General features: G+C 51.5%; 4 protein-coding genes across 4 annotated transcripts; 2 read left to right on the forward strand and 2 right to left on the reverse strand.

Moving 5' to 3' along the window:
- CkaCkLH20_03597 (uncharacterized protein) lies at positions 1-8,849 on the reverse strand (the record flags this gene model as incomplete). Its single annotated transcript, XM_038886316.1, has 5 exons — positions 1-1,051; positions 1,171-1,339; positions 3,338-4,544; positions 5,735-6,085; positions 7,413-8,849. 5 exons carry the CDS (start codon positions 8,847-8,849, stop codon positions 1-3), a joined length of 4,215 nt encoding a protein of 1,404 aa, XP_038748158.1.
- Positions 8,850-10,442: 1,593 nt separating this feature from the next.
- On the forward strand, positions 10,443-15,524 carry CkaCkLH20_03598 (ABC multidrug transporter; the record flags this gene model as incomplete). The annotated part of the gene is made up of 13 exons (XM_038886317.1): positions 10,443-10,652; positions 10,715-11,255; positions 11,428-11,832; positions 11,885-12,118; positions 12,183-12,928; positions 12,978-13,140; positions 13,207-13,251; positions 13,396-13,563; positions 13,625-13,820; positions 14,003-14,067; positions 14,122-14,737; positions 14,789-15,250; positions 15,308-15,524. The coding sequence occupies 13 exons, from the start codon at positions 10,443-10,445 to the stop codon at positions 15,522-15,524; spliced, it is 4,068 nt and encodes a 1,355-aa protein (XP_038748159.1).
- Positions 15,525-15,618: 94 nt separating this feature from the next.
- On the reverse strand, positions 15,619-17,343 carry CkaCkLH20_03599 (pantothenate transporter; the record flags this gene model as incomplete). The annotated part of the gene is made up of 5 exons (XM_038886318.1): positions 15,619-15,935; positions 15,987-16,465; positions 16,520-16,567; positions 16,622-17,032; positions 17,090-17,343. The coding sequence occupies 5 exons, from the start codon at positions 17,341-17,343 to the stop codon at positions 15,619-15,621; spliced, it is 1,509 nt and encodes a 502-aa protein (XP_038748160.1).
- Positions 17,344-18,161: 818 nt separating this feature from the next.
- On the forward strand, positions 18,162-19,862 carry CkaCkLH20_03600 (uncharacterized protein; the record flags this gene model as incomplete). The annotated part of the gene is made up of 5 exons (XM_038886319.1): positions 18,162-18,296; positions 18,359-18,467; positions 18,521-18,600; positions 18,659-18,906; positions 18,962-19,862. 5 exons carry the CDS (start codon positions 18,162-18,164, stop codon positions 19,860-19,862), a joined length of 1,473 nt encoding a protein of 490 aa, XP_038748161.1.
- Between the last annotated feature and the right edge of the window lie 397 nt (positions 19,863-20,259).

A 20,259-nucleotide genomic window follows, 5' to 3' on the forward strand; every position in this document is an offset into this window, starting at 1 on the left:
TCATTCTGCCCTGGCGGTCGCGATGTCGTAGATTGATCCATCGGGTTGACGTTGACTTCGCGACCGGGGGAGATCGATGCGCTGCCGGTAGGGCCTTGATGCTCCGTCAATGTGATTGTCGGACATTTTCCTCGGCAGATCTTCACCCCTCGGCGGCGGCGGCGGATTTCGATCCCGTTCCCGTTCTCTCTCTTCCCTCCGCGAGTGTCTCCTCTGTCGAGAAGCATCTGAGCGAATGGAGGCATTGTCGTCCATATACCGTGACAGGGAAGACATGGCCGGCGCCGGAGCCGGCGGGGGCGGCATGCTGTTGAATTGCTGGGGAGAGCCGTGGTACTTCGGCGGTGAGTTATGATACTGCTGCGGCGCCGGCGCGTGATTGAACTGCGGCGGCATCGGAGGAGCAGGCGGAGGCGGGGGTCCCATCGAGTCCATCGGAGGTAACGGCGGCGCCGGCGGAGGCGGAGCGGGTTCCGCGGCGTTGTGATTCACGGCGAGCGAGTCACTGCGGCCGTGACCCATGTGCTGAGACTCCCTGCGACTGTGACTGACGACGAGAGACTCCTTGCTCCTCATCGACTCCACGATTGAGCCGTCGGGACGGAGAAAGGCCTCCGGCACGCCAGGAATCGGCTCGCCCTCGCTTTCACCCTCGGGCTCGTCGTCATCCTGACCGCCGTTTATGACGCTCGCCTCCAGCTTCGCGCCCTTCTTGCTGACCAGCTTGCCCTGGCGGTACTGCTCGAGCGCCCTCTTCAGGACGTTCCGCATGACCGCCTTGTTCACATTCCTGCGCACGCGGTCGAAGTAGCGGGTGACGTCGCCGACGATCATGACCTGCGCGTCGTGGTCGACCTCGAGCACGTCGGCGTAGTTCGCGCGGGAGTTCTCCTTGACGCGGAACTTGCCAGGGCGCAGCTGCATGCCGACCGGGGAAAACGGGAGCTTGTCGAAGGGCGGCGTGCGATCATTCTCGTCGAAGACGTAGCCCTGCTGGCTCGAGTCGATGCCGGGCTTCTGGAAGTCGTTCTTGGTGGGGGTGGAGATGGGTCTTTTCGACGATCGATTGGGTTAGCGAGGCGACTCAAGTCAGTAGTGCTGGAGGGGGGAGGGGTAGGTGAGAAAAGCAATGAAGTTGCAACGGGGGATGACGGTTTTGAAGATGCTTACACGCAGATCACGTAGTGCGGAAATGTGTCGCTATGTCGAAGGACAATGAAGCGAGTGTATCCAAGGCACTTCCACTCCCACTCAAACTCATGCGAGTCCGCCCAGAGGAACTCGAAGACATCTCCTATCTCTAGGCGCGCCGCGGGGCCAATGTCGTAGCCCTTGCGAGCTGTCGATTGTCTCAAAAGTCAGCAAAAAAACGTATCCAAGTGTCGCATGGCAGTAAAGAAGAGTCCAGCTCGGCCTGGAGGCCCATAGGCGTGGATCTCTGCCTCGCGCTGTGGTGTTTGGACAACTCACCCAGAGGGTGCTCATACGAGCTTTCATGCGTGCCTACTGACGCATCGTCTCCGTTCCCCGAGTCCTTCCCCGAGTCTTTCCCCGAGTCTTTCCCCGAGTCACTCTTAGTGCTCTTGGTACTCTTGCTCCTAAAAGTCGTAAATTCACGGTTCCCGATCACCATCTCTTGCCACATCCCAAGGAACAGGAAGAAGAAGAGGGAAAGAATAGGAAAGGAAGAAAGGTTTGTCTTATGGTTCAATGTGCCGCTGAGAGGTCAGAAGCTCTGGCGGGGAAAATGGAAGAAGGATGATCGGTCATTGTAACAAGACTGGACTGGACTGGGTCGGGGTCTATGACTGGGGGGGGGAGAGAAAGGGAGGTGAGCCCGTGGGAATCGGACGCGAATTGAGCCAATGCAAGGCGAGGAGCCCAACCGCAAAGCACGCAGCCGAGTCTGGGGCTGCTGACTGGACCGAACTGGCTGACCGACGGCCGGGAGACTCAGGAGAGCAGGTGAAGAGAGCAGGGAGGGAGAGAGAGAGGCAGACGCAGAGCAGGGTGAGGGAACGAGAAGGGCGGTCTCGTCGACCTGCGGCCTGTTGGTAGCCAGTACTGCTTTTTTCCGCCACGTCGCTAAAATGGATTCATGCGCGGTGTGTGATGCCCAACCTCCACCGCCATGCGTCGGCCGTCATGTCAATGGCTCGCGATGAGTTCCTCGTCCCCACCAGCCGCATTTCCAACCAGACGTGAGTTGTCCCAGGGCAAACAAGGGCTTCTTGGAGGTTCCAGCGCGGGTCGAGGGGACCCGTCACCGCCATTTCGGCGCGGAACATTGGCCGGCCATCCGGGGGTCGTGGTTCGGTTGATCAATCATTCCTGTTCGCCTTATCTGCTCCGGGAGGCAGCATCGAAACTCGTGACTATGGAGCGTGAAGTGGGCATGGAGTTGCGGGCTTTGCCTCATCGAGCAGCTGCTTGAAATCTTGATAGAGTCGAGAGGTTGGCATCAGAACATTCGGAGCTGGTCTGAACGTTGCTGGAATCGTTGGAGGGTGCGGGTGCTTCCGCGGATCTTTCTTGTCTTACCTGGCCGAATGAGGGGTTAACGCGCCTAAAAATAACACTAAGGTGATTTTTTCAGGGGATTCCGGCAAGATCCTGATCGGAGAAAATGGATCTTTCGACCAGCAACCGAAGCAACAGTCGAAGAGCTTCCTCGAGCCAACATCAGCAGAAGCAACTCGGCACTCTCTAAAACGTCTTGAGACATGTTCTTGAAAGTTTAGCTCGCCGTTCGTCCACCCAGAATTCTATGGTTCGGTCTCGTTCGGCCCAGGGGTCTGGGACACACTACTGTGCTCTGCAAAGACCAGGATCCTGCTGTTCCCCAACCACTCATGATATGCCCGACATAAGCCAAGTTAGCCAACGAACGACTTCACTGCTCTCACCGTCAAGTGACAAGACGAGTTGGATTTTGCCATCCAGTTTTTTATTCGAGAAGCCCCGAAATCTTCAGAGACCCAGAATGACTTCATTTTCCATCACAAGTGGGCCTCAATGAGACATTTTGGTGTCTCCGGTGTTAGTCATCATCATGAGCGACGCGTGAATCCGCTCACCGTGAGTCAGTCAGCTCGCTGCCTCAAGCAAACCCGTCTCCCTTCGACTTTCACAGTGATTAGGTCATCTTTGAGCAAGTAGGACATCAAGTTCCATCACATTCCCAGTGAAAATATGTATTTATGAAAGAGCACCGTCCAGATTTGTCCGAGGACCACCGCTGACTTCACTCAGTAAACCACAGGCTTCAGCTCCGTCACCGGTCTCATCGCAAACATGTGCCCCGCACCTCCAGTACTTCGCTGAACCATCACGTTACCTCTCTCGACCATGTTCCTCTCATATACTGTCAACTTGTTGATCTTGTCGTGAGATTGAGATGAGTTGGATGAGATCTCAACAAGCGCATTGAACAAATCCGCAGCATCCTGGAAAGCGGAGTTGGCACCGACTCCTCCGACCGGCGACATCGGGTGAGCCGCGTCTCCCATCAAGGTAACCGGCAGGCGAGCGTCTCCGGTGGTATCCTTGGCGTCAATGAGGTCATTCCATGCTGCTGTGAAGTGTTTCTCCGTAGTCGTGTGGAATGCCAGCGTGGAGGCAGAAGGCTCATGCTGCCTTTCGAGAAGCGCCTGCACCGACGGATGCCAAGACGAAGCAAGAGTCCGCGATTGCTGAGCTGATTCGGTATGATCGAACTTGAGCAGAGTCTCCTGCGAGTGTTCGGTCATGTCATTGCGGAAACAGAGAACCCAGTAGACGTAGTCGGCCGGAACGTTGAACTTGGATCTCACATCTGCCGTCATGGCAGTGTCGAACTCCATGTTGTCGCAGAACAGCTTCACTGGGCTGTCGCTCGACTGTCCAATGAGTGACATCCCCTTGAGAATCTCCGGAGGAACATGACTTCCCAACTCCGGCGTGAGGAAAGTCTTTCCAAAGACAGCTCGACCTTCAGTATCCAGGACGGTGAAATCGGGCATCAGTTGCCGGCGGATGGCCGAGCGGGTGCCGTCAGCACCAACAAGGACGCTCCCAGACTCCTTGGATCCGTCACCGAAAGTAACCACCACCCCGTCATCAGAGGTTGCCTGGAAGCTTTCGAATTTCTTGCCGAACGAGATTTGGTCCTCGAGACCTTCGAGCAAGATGCTGCGGAGTACAGCGCGATCGATGTTATACGCTTTGCCGTCCTGAAGCCCTTGCCGTCCAGCCCCCGTCTTGGGGGGAGGACCAGGAAGCGGCTGTGCCCACTCGGTAGGCTTGCCAGTGGTGGCGTCGAGACGATTGAAGCCGGGCTTCATGGGTGCCGAGGTTGCTTCGAATGCTTGCCACATATTCTCGGGGAGCAGCTTCTGTAAGGCAGCAGCACCGTCGGGAGAGATACGGATGCGGTATCCCTGGGCGCGGAAAGCAGCTGAAGTGTCGCGCTCGAAGACATGGAATGGGATGGGTGGGGTGGCGTTTTTGAGGCTTTGGGCCAGAGAAAGACCTCCCAGGCCGCCGCCGACAATTATGATGCGGTTCTTAGATGCAGACATGTCGTTGATTTCAAGGAATCGCTGATGAAGCTGCTGAAATTTGATGGCTGAATGAATCTGAGTGAATGAGGAGGATGCCGAGTCGGTTTGGTTGTGTCCAGGAATTGGAAGTGAGATTCAAGAAGATGTTTGAGGCTTTATATATGCTGAAATCTGAATCCTCAAAAGGCTGTTGATCTCTGGACACTCTGTGAAGTCGGTTCATCTATGGAATTTCAACAAAGACCGGAGCCGGTCCCGAAAGACCGTAGGATGTGGCTGACGAAATCCTTCCATTCGGGACCGAGCGACGGCGCTAATCCCCGAACATCCAGCACTAGACGGCCCGTGCCAAGCCGGAGGAGGCATGGGCTACCCGGAAATGCCTTCAAACATCGAACCGGCCCACGAGCGTTTAGGCAGCAGGTCAAACTCGCTTCTGCTGCCTGGGATGATCAGCTCCTCACAATATTTTGACATGACAGACTCCACATGTGCGGAATCACTTTGCCGGTGATTGATCATGACAACAGCCCAACTGAGAAGATAGTCGATGGGTCAGAAAGCCACACGCAGTAGGAAAAGCATGTTCAAATATGACATTGCATATGAGAGCTTCATGCTTGAATACTTTCAAGTTTATCTAACTCTCTTAATGGTACTGTTTAATCACAGTACTTGGGAAGAGAGTGATTGGACTCAATTCTAATTTCTCCGAAGGAATGATCGAAGTGAAAAGGCTTGACCGAAATCCAAAAGCCGAACTATATCCCATACGCCTCGCATTCTTGCGAGGAGCGTGGAGAATGAAAATGTACCCAAAATTCGTTCCGTCTCAAGCCCTTCGAATACGAATCATACGGCACCGACCCCATATCTCACTCTTTTCCGTTGAAAACATCAACTCGTCATCCAGAACAGCTCAACACCAATGGTCGCCCTTAACGATGACAGTCCAGTTGTCCCGATGGGTTACCCGTCCATTGATTCTTTTGCCTCTGCACGTATCAAGAATCTTCGTCGCGCCGTCCGCAATCTCACCGAAGGATCTAAGTTCTTTCGGTTTCGAGTCCTGCGTTTACCTCGTCAGCGGCCGGTGACTTGGAAACACCATATTCGTCCGTCACGATCACGCGTCTTTGACAACTGCTTACCTCGTTACACCACCAGATCGAACTTTTATAGGAGCAGCTCACTTTGCCGCACGCTGCCGGGCCGCCTCCACTCATAGGGTGGCCTCCGACGACCTTAAGATAGCCAATACCGGTGAAGATAACTTCCCGTTTGGCGTTCTTGACGTTGCTGGCATGGTCGCAGTACACCCGCGCGCCCAGAAAGTCGGCCCGCTTGGCCAGAGCCGGCGATTCCTTAGCCGTCTGGTTCAACCACTCCATCTCCTTGAAATCAGGATTGATCTCGTAGAGCTGGCCAATGACTTCCTCGACAGTGCCGTTGAGCAGGAGAGTCTCGCCCCCGGGGGTTGCGGCAACCTCCCACTGGGGAACGAAAACATCAAAGCCGGGGATAGGTGCCTCACGGGCAGAAACCTGGGTATCCAAGTCAGCTCACCGTATCCTTTCCGAGTAGGGGTGCGAATTCTTACCCCAGCCGCCATAATGGCAGGCAACAAAGCGGACAGACAGGCAAGACGCATGTTGATGGCCTTCAGGTAAGACATTCCGAGACATGGAATATTTGTTAGAACGAATTTTTCAAGTTGGAAAAAGGTCGATGTTTGTTTGGTCAGGTTCCTTGCGAAAGGTTTGGACTCGTGACTCTCTTTGTGTTGTTACGCTGGGTACCTTTGTAGTTAACTGTTGAGCCCAACGGTTGATGCAGGTCCCAACGCCGGAAACAGATAATTGCTACCGTGCCAAAATGGTAAGCTTGAACTTAGAGAGCCATCTTTCTGACGCTAGGTAAATCACTGCACATAGCCCCCGCCAGGGCTCGCCCCATCCAGCCTGCTTCTAAGCTTGCATGCACTATCGAAGACCTTTCAAACGACGTAGAGTTTGGAATAGAAACAGAAACCCCAAGAAGCTGTGATTTCAACGGGTGTCCGATTTTGCTTTGAGCTCTCCATCATGTACTGCAAATTGGATTACGTACTAGGGCTGCTGTTTAATGGGAATTGCAGGCAATGGCTCGGGGTTGTGCTCCCCTCGTCAACTTGATGGCATCTCAATTTGGTCTGATTTTGACTGGTACATCTTTCCCTCCTCCTTCGTATGTGTGTTGAAAAGCGCCGAGCATTGTTTGCTGCCCGGTTTCTTATCCCACGACGCCGACATTCGCCTACCAGGAACTCTGGATCTCGCATTGTCTTCAACTGTCTTCAGCTATCGTCGCGATGATTCGTTCATGTATTCATCGGTGGATTTCTCTCTTACAAATCAGCATCTCTCATCAAGGTCTTGCCCCCCCTTTAACCTTACGGATGAGGTTATTCGCAAGCGACGCATATATGCCGCCAGGAAGCTTATTAGAATAGAGTTATTCTTTCAGAATATTGGATGTTCAACGTGTACTCATTGGGTATAGCGAGCCAGACTATTAAGGGTGGCTGCATTGTGTTGCGCAGAGAATTGCATTTGTGGTACATGTATTCCTCGTATGAAGCGCCTCGGGTCTCTACGTACCGTAACTGTACAGAATCGTACATGTTACCAGCACACGACAGTTCACCTGCTTTTCTCCTCGATAGAAATTATTCCTTGTTTCTCCTGTAGATCCAAAAGTCTGTGTATTCTTGTCTCACAAACCACGAGTTCTGGACTTTCCAATTCTCTTGGGGTCGAGTGGCTGTAACCTGCAGGAATCTCCGTTAACACAACCTGATACCTCCGGCGAGGGCTCACGAGTTCGACAAACCTTGTATGTAAGGAAGAAGCTCGGAATCACCTTGAAGATTTCTAGCAGGCTAATGTTCTTGCCGATACACGTACGGTGGCCTTTCCCAAAGGTAAACGTAGCTCCGTTCATAGCCTTCAGGCGATCATCAAACTCATGCTGAGACTCGTGGGCAGCTCGGAGCCAACGTTCCGGTCGAAATTCATCGACATCCTGGCCAAAGACGGCCTTGTCTCGATGGACCACCCACGGCGAGGCACCGACAATCGTTCCCGGAGGTAAAAGGGTTCCATTGGCAAGCCTAAGTCCGCCCTCGGGTACAAGTCGCTCCAAGATCAGACCGACCGCCGGGTGAAGTCGCAATGCCTCGGAAACAACTGCGGCGAAATAGGGGAGTTGCTGGCTATCCTTCCATGAGACTGGAACAGACAGCCTGCCCTCGGCGTGAGCTTCATCGAGCTCGGTCATAAGTTTGGCGTATACTCGTGGGTTTCTAGTCGTGTAATACAGAATCGCTCGCAGTGATATCGCCGTCGTGTCCGACCCAGCAAACATATTGGTGATCATGTATGAGAGAACCTGGGCGTCGTCAACGACATCGGAATGAGTTTCTCTGGCTCTCAAAAACTTGTCGACGAAGTCCAAGTTTCCTGGCTTGCTTGGTGTCCACTTCCGAGTCTCCTCCGCGATCAGTCGCTCTTGAAGTCTGGCCTTGGCAAAGAACGCCACCGGGCCGGTAGAGTGCGTGAACCGAGACAAGATTGGGTTCTTCTTCAGCCAACGATCTAGCCAGGGGAGCTGCCCGATAATGGCGTTATAATCCATTGTCGTGTTCAAGGAAGCTATGATCCCCTCAATGTCGCGTCCTTCGTTCATAAAGCCGAACGGCTTGCTACAGGTGAGCTCGCCAATGACATCGAAGGCGTAGTATTGAAACCACTCGAAAAGAGGTACTGGGAGGCCTTTGCTTGCGTATCGCTGATCCAATTCGGCGAAGAGAGATTCAATGGACGAGTCGACCAGTGGCTCGTAGTCGGTCAAGGTCGTCATCGAGTAGGCGTTTGCAACGGGTCGCTTAATGCGAGCGTGGAAGGCGTCGCTCAGCGTAGTGAACAATGTTTGGGTCGCCTTGCCATTGACCAGCTGCTGTTGGACGGCATAGAAGCTGCTTTTCGGAAATCCATTCTTGACACTGTAGACCTTGGAGACGTCGGCGGGGTTCCTGATGCTTACCACGCGAGGCCCCAGTCGGACATTATCTCCGTACTTGTCATGAAGCGCTACCAAAGACACTTGATTATCTCCTTTGCCCACATTGTAGGCACGGAACAGGTTGCTCAAGCCGGCGAGAAATGGTCCAGGAATCTTCGTTACGCCGGTCGACAGGTAGTTATTCACCAAATGTATGACGGCTAGAATTGTTGCAGCACATGCAACATAAAGTATGTCGATAGCCATCTTGTGAGTGCTGCTGCAATGTCACCTCAGGCTGGAATAGCGATCAAAATGAGTCCGTCTCTCGAGGGAAAACGCGGGTTGCTGCCTTTTCAATGTTGAGTGGCATTTCAACTGCCGAAAGTTTCATCCTTACCACTGATCTTAACAACACATCCATGAACTCCGTTCCCCCGCACTTCATGGACGCAGGCACCTCTTTGACCATATAAAGCCACACACTCAGCTTGGAACTTACGGAAAGAACGTTTCCGAGTTAACATCTTCTCGGAACCTGATCGCGCGGAGGGTTTCCGAACTTATATCCATGCGGTCTGAAATGGAAGTACTAAGACCCGAGGGAGCTAGATCGCTGAAATAGCAGTCATAACGCACTCACAACATTTGTTCTACGTTGTTATGCGCCATGGGTGTCAAAGAACCGAGATTACTGATGAGATGCACAGTTATACACGCCCACCGGCCCGAGTACACTATTCGCCATTAGCAGCAGAAGCTGTTTACCTTCGAAATTTCATGAACACATTTACGCCAGGTTTTTTACCATAAACCTGTACAACCACAAGTCCAAAGTTCCCGCATGCGAATTCGAATACCAAACGATACCTTAGATTATATGTGAGTCCAGTTCAAGACCAGAAAGTGAAATTGCGGATTTTGAAATGCTGGGCATCTCCAAAATTACATGGAAATTACCGTAGGTTGTTACAATTCGTTATGTTACTGAGTGAAAAAGATGAAATCAATACCGGTAGCCTGGCAGAGGCTGTGAATCACATCACATGCACGAGATGTAGCCGGGACGATTGGCGTCGGGAGACTTTTTGGTGCTTAACACACCACTTCACAGGTCTTCACGAAATGGTCACGATTCAGAAATCAAACTCAGTTAAGAGGGGATTGATAGTTTTGGGGAAATAGTTACTTATGTGGCTGTTCGAGAACCAGCTTGAAAGTTGAACGAGGGAAAATTAATTATATCGAAAAAAGGGCTTTTGGGTCCGATTTTACATTTGAACCTGCACCAATTTGCGTAAAGAATGATACTAAAAGAGATATTGCAGTTTTCATGAATAGCTTCTCACTTCAGCCACTTCCTGCATCAATTACTCTGATGGTTCTCCTTACGTAATCCTTATTGCAAAGTGAAATCGCATTTTGGTTGTGTGAGAGGTTTCCACGCCGCAAGGCGGCAGCGGATACGCAACCTCCAGGCATTAAACACCTCCCTAAGCAGGCTAGTGATCAGGGATACGCATATGACATTATTTACAGCAGGCAATCGTGCTCAGCTGTTTGCTTGCGCACATGCAAGCCATAGATACTGACCGTTGCTTTCTACCTATCTGATTGGTTTCTGTGCCACGAAACGCCCGCAGAAACCAGAGAGAGCTCAGGGAATTTTGATGCGACCCTTGTCTTTTAGCAAAGTGAGCCCCTTGCTCTGGTCTCAGGCAGCGCCCGGAACGCATGCCTCTTTAACATCAGAGACATTGGAGTGTTTATCACAGCGTTCACCCCTCCTACTTGTACAGCGTAACAGTAGTCCCGATGGCTTCGATCCAGTCTAGCATCCCGTGAGCCCTCATGTCAAGCATGTCGTGTCCAACATCCAGCGACCAGTCCTTCGGACCACGGGTTGATCCCGCGTGCCGCTCATTCGACTTCACATTGGAATTCGAGGACATCTTTTTTGCGTGTCTGCCATCGGCACTCCTTGTTCTTCTCGCGCCATCACGCATTGTGCCTCTTCTTCGCAAGCCAGCCACCTTTGTCGTTCGATCCAGACTCTTGGTCGCCAAATTGGTACGTCTTGATTCATCTCTGATATTCTAGGGTCTTTGACAGCTATCTGATGACCACAACAGGCAGTCCTTTCTGCAGTGCTTGGCTTACAACTCGCGTTTCTTGCTCTGCGAATCCAAATCTCCACATTCAGGACATCTGCCTCCCTTGGTGCCGATGTGCTGGCCTTCATTGCTACACTCACTGTTGTGGTGGTCTCAGTCCTCAACCACCAAAGGTCGCTTCGGCCTTCGACTCTAATCAGCGTTTATCTCTCCGCATCCGTCGTCCTTGGGATTCCAAGGGTCCGAACAATATGGCTGCTGGGGAATTCGGGTCCGGTGCCAATTGTTCAGGCATTGGTTTTCACTTTGACCTTCACTGCGCTCGTCTTGGAGTCGATCGAGGCGAAGAGCAGTCTATCCGAGTCCGGTTTCCAATACGAGAAACTCGCCACAGCTGAACAACGCAGTGGCTTCTGGGCAAGGACTTGTTTCTCGTGGCTGGCGAATACCTTCCGTACAGGCTACTCCAAAGTCATATCCCTCGCTGATCTACCTGGGCTTGATCCCAGCCTGGAAAGCCGACTTTTGCACAAAAGCTTGGTCGCTGCTTGGAGCAAATGTACGTGCCATGGGAGTTGCTGGATGACAGCAGCTGAAACAACATGAACATGAATGTGCTAACCCATTTAAAACAGACGATCATCAAACTAAACATAGCCTTCTAAAGGCATGTTTAAGGAGCTACTTTATCCCATTTCTGACCCCCGTACTCCCTCGACTATGTATCACAGTCTTCACCTTCGCCCAGCCATTCCTCATCAATACGACTGTAACCTTCGTTGGCCAGGACAGACCCGACAGCAACTATGGGAAAGGCCTCATCGGCGCTTGGGCGTTGGTCTACCTTGGGCTCACTGTTAGCAGCTCGATATACCAGTACCACAACCTTCGTTTCACCACCAGACTTCGTGGAGGCTTGATCGCTCTCATCTACCAGCAGACAGTACACACAAGAGAGGTCGACACGGGCGAGATTACTGCAGTTTCTCTCATGGGAACCGACGTAGAGCGCATCTACATGTCTATGTCTGCGTTACATACGGTTTGGGGCTCGTTGCTTGACATCGCCGTGGCCAGTTGGCTTCTGGGACTTCAACTCTCGCTTGCCTGCCTTGCGCCCATCGTGCTTGTGCTTTGTGAGTAGTTCCAGGTACAAATCCATAGACCAGGCTAATCTGATTCGCGCAGGTTTCATCATTGCCATGTCGAGGATCTCGGTGGCCACAAAAACAGCGCAGGTTCAATGGATTGAAAAGATTCAAAAACGGCTTCAGGCTACTACGACAATGCTGGGTGAGATGAAGGCTGTTAAGATGCTTGGGCTTAGCCAAGTAATGTCAAACAACATCCAAAACCTTCGTGGCGACGAGATAGAGACTTCGAAGACCTTCAGAAAGCTTCTCGTGGCAACATTGCTGTACTGTGAGTTCTACTGAATTCTTAACCATGGCCATGCCGTGCCATCAACGCTAACCCAACGTCAAAGCTCTCACGCCCATTACCCTCGCCCCAATCGCGACTTTCGCCATCTATGTTATTATTTCGGTGTTTTGGAAGAATGAGACACTGCTACCTGCCCAAGCATTTACTTCCATTGCTTTGGTATCACTCTTGACTACCCCAGTAGTCATGTTCATACAGCTATTACCGCAGGTTATCCAATCCTTCGGTTGCTTTGATCGAATTCAGGCTTTCTGCGAGGGTCCAAATGATCGAGTTCCGGAATCAACCACTTCCCGGTACTCAACCACCCAGATATCGGAGGCAACAGCAAACGCAGGGGCTGACGAGCCTGGTGTTCTGAAAAGCCAGGTCATTGCTTTCGTCGGAGAGAGTTTCGGTTGGAAGAACGACCAGCCGATACTTCACGACCTTAATGTCGATATCGAGAGAGACTCTGTCACGGTCATTGTCGGCCCTGTGGGAAGCGGGAAATCGACCTTTTTGAGCGCCATTTTAGGCGACTTGATCGCGATCTCTTCAAACGCCAAGACAGATGCTGCAGCTAAGCAAGAAAGGGAAAGCATGGCGTTCTGCTCCCAGACCCCATGGCTCGAAAATGGAAGCATCCGAAAGAACATACTTGGGGTTTCGTCATACGAAGAGAAATGGTACGGCAGCGTCACTTCCGCCTGCGGTCTCGACGCCGACTTTCAGGCTGTGCAAAAGGGTGATCTGACTTTAGTCGGGAGCAAAGGTGCAAGTCTCAGCGGAGGCCAAAAGCAACGTATTGTGAGTCTCATCGTCAGGTACTGCCAGCTATGTTTCTAACTTCTCATAGGCATTGGCGAGAGCTGTCTACTCCAGACGAAGGGTCGTTGTTCTTGACGATGTGTTCAGCGGTATGGACGCTCGTACTGCTCATCACATCTCTATTCGCTTGCTTGGATCCGACGGTCTCCTCAGGAGGCAGCACTATTCGGTCATTATCGCGACTCATAGCCGTAAGTTATCCTGCCATCTTTCCGTCAAGCCCTGATTTGAACTTTCTGACATCATTGGCGATCCAGACAAGATCATGTCGCTTGCGGACACCATGATCTCCCTGGAGAATGGTAGAATACAAGAGATTGGACGCCCTGTGATGCTTGTTCAGGGCAATGGATACATCAGTCGTCTTGGACTTCAGTTGCGTTCGAAGGATGTCGTCGATGATGTATCAGACTTTGCTATCGCTGATTCCTCTAACAGAATGCCAGTCAACTCGGCAGATGCAGAGGACCCGAGTTCAATGTCTCATAATGATGTCAGGCGCAAACACGGAGAGAAGGCCGTCTACCAGTACTACCTCAGAAGTGCAGGATGGAAGGCTGTGACGTTTTATGGTGTCTCTGTTGTTGCTTGGATGTTCTTCTCTGAGTTCTCCAGTGAGTCTGACCGGAAAGCAAGAATCTACGCAACAGAAAAGCTAAACATGTATCGAATTAGCTGTCTGGGTCAAATGGTGGTCCGAATCCAACTCAGCGAAGGCTAACCAAAGTGTCGGCTACTACATGGGCATTTACGCCATGCTCGGGGTCTTGGGCACCATCGGAGCTTCCCTCGCGGCTTGGTTTGCGTTCCTTGACATCATCACCAACACCGCCATGAACTTGCATTCGGATCTCCTGAAAACAACCCTGTCGTAAGTTGATGATTCCATTGAATCCATCCACAGAGATCAAGTTTTGTTGACAAGACTGACACGTTTCTATTCAGAGCAACATTCAGCTTCTTCACGAAAATTGACAATGGAGAGATTCTCAATCGGCAAGTTCCCCTGATCAGAGCATTGAGTGTAAATGCGATATACTGACTTTTGAGCAGGTTCAGCGAAGACATGCAACTGCTCGACATGGACTTGCCCTCAAACTTAGTGAACTACACTTCAAGTCAGTCTTGAATATTTCCATGATTTCTTTATTGACTGACGTGGCTTAAACCAGCTTCTGTATCGGCCTTGGCTAAAATCATCATTTTGGCCGTCTTCTCTCAGTACCTCGGAATCACTCTCCCGTTTCTCGCGACAGTCCTCTATTTTCTCCAGCGGTTCTATCTTCAGACATCCCGCCAAGTACGTCTGCTCGGAATCGAAGCCAAGGCACCTCTATACACCCACTTTTCCGAATCAGTCGCCGGTGTCTCCACGATCCGTGCCTTCGGCTGGGAGAAACAATACCAAGAGCGGAACTATCGACACATAGACTTGTCCCAACGACCCAACTACACCCAAAGCTGCATACAGGCCTGGCTGTCTTTTGTACTCAACCTCGTTGTGGCTGTTTTGGCCGTCACTCTTGTGACTATTGTGGTAATATGGCACGACAAGTTCAGCGCGGGAAGCGTTGGTGTGAGTCTCGTGATGGTGATCGGCTTCAGCGAGATATTGTCCCGCTTGATCCAGAGCTGGACTAAACTTGAATCCAGCGTTGGGGCAGTTTCAAGAATCAGACACTTTATGTCAGACACCGAAACTGAGGCTACTTCTGGAAGGAGATCACCGCCACCACAGTGGCCGCTGGCTGGGTCAATCAACTTCTCTGGCGTGGTAGCCTATTATGGGTTGGTATCTTTGTTATGACTGCTAATTCCTTCTCAGCTAACGGCCCTTAGGTCTCATGCCAACCCTGTCCTCAAAGGAGTGTCTCTTTCCGTCCAAGCGGGAGAACATGTCGCTGTCTGTGGTCGTTCAGGTAGCGGCAAGACATCGCTCATTCTCAGCCTTCTCCAGATGATAGACATCAAAGAGGGTGCTATTGAGATTGATAGTGTTGACATTTCGACACTGGTACACACCGAGCTGCGGCATTGTATCAATGTTGTATCCCAAGATCCTTTCCTCATGCCTGGAACCATCCGCTTCAACATCAACCCGTTCGGACCGGCGCTGGATGATGAAATCTTCATTCGAGCCCTTGAAAGAGTTGGTGTTTGGACTCTGGTGCGTGAGCAAGGCGGATTGGATCAGGAGATGGACGTCAAAACCTGGTCAGCCGGCCAGAAGCAACTACTCTGCTTGGCAAGAGCCATGCTACGGCATTGCAAGATTTTGATCTTGGATGAAGCGATGAGCAGGTGAGGTTTAATGAATTTTGGCTGCCGATGGTCGGCTCACGCTAACAGTCTCTGTAGTGTTGACAGTGAGACCGAAGCCGTCATGCAGGAAATCATTGACACAGAGTTTCCTCACTGTACCGTTCTCGCTGTGATGCACAGGCTGAAGCACGTCACCAGTTACGACAAAGTTGCTCTTATTGGCGATGGACAGCTTCTCGAGTTCGGCGAGCCAGCGGCTCTAATTTCTGGGGAAACCCTTTTCTCGGAGTTGTACCGGATGAACTCGGTCTAAGCTTTGTGCCAGTATCAGGGATGTTTCGGTCACTTTTTTTATGGCCAACAAGAGAGATACACGGTTGAAAGATTCCAGTTGTCTGTTTCAAGGTCTACACTTTCTCCTCCAGTATCGGAGGGTCTGCCACAATCGTTTTCTCCTTGCCATCATCAGAGAGTCGAGATTTGGCTTCTCGTTTGCTCAAGTACACAATCAGCAAAATAACGAAGAGTTGTGCAACTGTGGTTCCAACACTGCTTCTGAAACCAGTGATCCATCTAGGTGCGCCAGATGCAGGGAACAATCCGACTTGCGCCCCAGCCATGATCCCCTGCCCAATCGCGTTCATGCTCGCTGTTACGACAGCTCGCTCTTCGGCATCGTTTGCCATGATCGTAGTTGCCCAGCTCATCGACATCGGCGACATAGCTAGCACGTCTTGTTAGAAGGAGGACAATCCAATATTGTGAGGCCACTTACGAGAGATGAACCCCTGAAGCATGAAAGCCGCCAAGCGTCCGCTTTCCCCGACGTGCCACACATTCAGGAGAATCATTCCGACCAAGACCGGGATTGTTGTCGCAAAAGCCGGTATCCAGAACTTTCCGAGCCTGTCCGCGAGTATCCCGGCGACAAGAGCAGCCACTATCGAGATCGCGGATACGATCGTTGGCAAGGTGTTGACTTGGACGATAGAATAGAGCTTCGGACTGTTTGCGCGGAGATATAGCGAAAAAGGCTGGCCTCCCGGGAGAATATTCAGATCAAAGAGAGTCCAGAGTGAGACGAAAGCATAGAAATGCCATCGGCCTAAGACTCGTTTGAAGATACTGGCTGACAGCTGGAGTTGTGGCGGCGCACTGAGTCCTTCGACCCTTCTTTGCGCAATAGCAAATTCAGCCTTGCTAAGAGTCAATGGCTTCTTGCGGGAAGGCACGTCTGGGAATACGAAGAAGCCACTATAGAAGATTAGCTCGACTATTTGGGGAAAGGGGTAGGGCCCATGTACTCACAAAAAGGCGATACCAAGGGTGATGATTCCGTCAATAATGAACAGCCACCTGGTTGGGATGTCAATATCAGGAGAAGCTTATGCGGATTCAGTCGTTACTTACCTCCACCCAGACATCCCATGAACTCCATTGAGGTTAGTGTATGCCGCTGCTTGGAGATATCCGGCGAACATTGTCCCCAGAGGACTACTTATGAAGAACAGCGCGATTCTCCTGCCCACTTCACTTGGTCGATACCAGGACCCAATGACGTAAATAGTGCCCGTAAACGAGCAGCACTCAAAGAGGCCAACCAAGAAGCGCAACCCATAAATAGCCTCAACGTTCTTCACGAACGCTAGACACAACGTTGCCAACCCCCAGCCGAGCTCCAGGGATGGAAGCACGATGTTTGCAGGATACCTCGTTAGGAAGTAGCAGCATGGTATCATCGCACCACAGTAACTCGCCCAAAATGTTGCCGTGATGTAGTTGAGCTCGTCACCCCACAGCCCAATTTCTTCTTTCATTCCGCTTTTTTGGTTAAGAGTCAGTAAAGGTTCGTTGCTCGATTTGATCAAGAGTTCGTACCTGACATAAGCGTTGGTGAGAGATTGTTGATCGAGATATTTGGTGAAAAATGACAGACAGCCGAATATGAGAATGGATAGGTCAAGCTTCAGCACCACTAACTTTTCCTCGCTTGGCATACCAGCTCGGTACCATCCTATCGAGCTCAAGAATCGGATCCAAAGATTCTCCTTGGTTGGGGTTGAGGTCTCAAGCTCACTGCCATTGGAGCTGACCGGCTCAGCCGCTACAATGTCTTTCCCAAACACTGCCATAGTGAAAGTCTATGTTGAATGCCGACACGAGAATAAACCAAAATCGAGACTTCAGACCGGTTTGGAGAATTATCATAAACACGGAACATCTAGTACATCTAGGCTACCGCCTGGGTCTCATCGATCACGCAAACAAGCTGCAGTATTACGAGAACTTGAGGGGCCGGCGTCGGAGATACGGTCCTTGTTCCTCTTATTCCTCGATACACCCCATGTCCGTTCATATTCCGCTCTCATCCTGGCCCGGACTGCTTGCTTTCATGAGTATTACAATTACTCTATCAAATATTTCCCAATTATTCAGTTTAAGCCAAATCCGTGATTTCATATACGAGATAACTCATTATTGTCCGGACAATTCAGAAACAAGTAATGGAAGATATTATCTATCGCGGGTCTCGGTCTCCCGTGGCGATGTGGATTGAGGGAGACCAGGGATATGGTGCAAGACTCCTGATTATGGCGTTTGGTGAACTGCAACCTTACCAACGCGACTAGGCTGGACCAATTGAAATCGACGAAGATTGAACTTCAGGATAATCAATGAAGAACCCACGCCGGGTTGTCGACAGATTTGGACCTAAAATGTGTCGCAAGAGAATGATAGCGGTTTATTAGGCACATATCTCTATCGTGGGGACGCGCTGTTGCCTGTATGGCGACATCATCTCGTAATCACGTCATCGTAGCCCTATCGCCAAATCATCATGCCAGTAAAATCTCACAGTGCACTCGATACATAGCTCAAAACATGCGTTGTTGTAATTCTGTTTTCGCATTGAATTGATATCACAGCTGTCTGCGTTTCACTCCGTAAGATGGCTTCGACACTCTCTAACGCCAGTGGACTCTCGCGTAATGCAGACGAGAAGGGGCAGGGCTCCAAGAGACAGATTCTTCTCAATGCCTTTGACTTTTTTGGCCCAGGCATGCTTTCACCTGGTCAGTGGAAGGTGTGTAAACTGAAGCGGCCCTGTCTTCGTCGAAGCTTCGTAGAAACTAACATGATGTCAAGAACCCTGCTGATAGAGGCCTGGAGAAGTTTGACATCTCTTTCTGGGTCGAATATGCGAAGTTATTGGAGCGAGGCGGCTTTTTTTCCCTCTTCCTGGCGGACACGCTTGGTGATTATTGCCCGGTGGAATACACAAACTTGGATACTGATTGTCGTGTGTAGGCGGCTATGAAACGTACGGCGGGAGCATTGACGAGACAATCAGAAGAGCAACACAATATCCAGCTCTAGATCCATCAATTGTGAGTTCAGAACTAAGAAGGCCGTCATCTTACTATCAAATGTTGACGTTCAGCACAGCCTATATCCGCCATGGCCGCAGCGACCAGCAAGCTCTCTTTCGCCATAACCAGCTCGACTTCTCATGAGACTCCGTTTCTTCTGGCGCGCCGCTTTTCAACGCTGGACCACATCACCAAAGGCCGCTTTGGATGGAATATTGTCACTGGATGGAAGAAGTCCGCCTTTCAAGCTATTGGCCTAGATGATGCCATTGATCACGACTTGAGATACGAGAGGGCCGATGAATATCTGCGCTTGCTTTATAAGTATACGCTTCGCCAAGAAACCAAATAGGATGAAGGCTGACCTCTATGTGTGCAGGCTTTGGGAAGGTTCTTGGGCTGACGACGCGGTCGTGGCGGATGGACCAAACGATACATACGCCGACCCGAGCCGAGTGCGCACCATCAAGCATGAAGGGCCGTTTTATAAGCTGAACAGCAAGCACATCGTGCCGCCTTCGCCACAAAGAACACCCTTCCTGTTCCAAGCAGGTACGTCCGAGGCCGGCATTAACTTTGCCTCAAACCACGCCGAGGCGGCCTTCGTTGGAGGGACAACACCAGCCCAGACAGGTCCAAAGGTGGCCCAGCTTCGCGCGGCATTAGCAGCAAAAGGACGCGACCCAAGACGCTTCAAGGTTTTCATTAGTTTCTGTCCAATCATCGGCAAGACGGACGAGGAGGCTCGACAAAAGCTGGCCGAGTACAAGAAGTATGCGAGCGTTATTGGTGGCCTGGTTCAAGTGAGTGGTGTCACGGGCATCGATCTTTCCAAAGTTCCTCTCGATCGGGAGTTGAGTGCCGCAGATGCGGGAGAGTCCAGAATAAGGACCCATCTCGACTCTTTCGTCAATACCACGGATGGAGAGACATGGACTGCGAGGCGCGTGGCTGAGTTCGCGTCCATTGGCGGGCTTGCACCGTTTGCTGTCGGAAGCCCGCAGACGGTGGCCGATGAGTTCGAGAGATGGATCGACGAGGCGGACATTGATGGCTTCAACATCGTCTCGGTGGTGACTCCGCAGAGTTTTGAGGACGTCGTTGACTTGCTTGTGCCCGAGCTTCGTCGTCGTGGGTTGTACCCCGACATATCAAACGGAGAAAATTCGGAACATTTGACAGCGAGGGAGCAGGTTTTTGGAGGAGGGCACAAGTCTCTCGCTGCTGAGCACGTTGGGAGTAAATACAAGTACGATGTCTACCAGGAGGACCAGCTCTGAGACATCTGGCACGCAAGCATGCGGCCACGAGCCGAAGTTCAACCCCTTTGACGGGAATTCGTCGAATCAACTATCATGGGAATATATACCTCCGTCTCAACGGCAGTGAGCAAAGGGTTTAGCCGAATGGGTCCGGCGGCATTGGCATTCGCCGTGCCGAGCCACTCACGGCGGCCGGGTACACTTCGGCCGGCCAATTTGTGGAGCCCCGTGGGCTCCGGCGGCGTTCGGACAGGGTTCCGGAGGTCGCGACTTTAGCCTAAATGCCCCAAGTGGTTTGCTTGGGGTAAGCCGTTGGAGCATCTGTCCACGCGTGACTCCCGCAATTCCGTCGTGTTTTCCGACGCTACTCCGAATCAGGAGAGTTCCACGGCCTCGGAGCCGTCAGATGAGATTC

The sequence above is a fragment of the Colletotrichum karsti genome (assembly GCF_011947395.1).
Source record: "Colletotrichum karsti strain CkLH20 chromosome Unknown Scaffold9, whole genome shotgun sequence".
Classification (NCBI taxonomy): Eukaryota; Fungi; Ascomycota; class Sordariomycetes; order Glomerellales; family Glomerellaceae; genus Colletotrichum; species Colletotrichum karsti.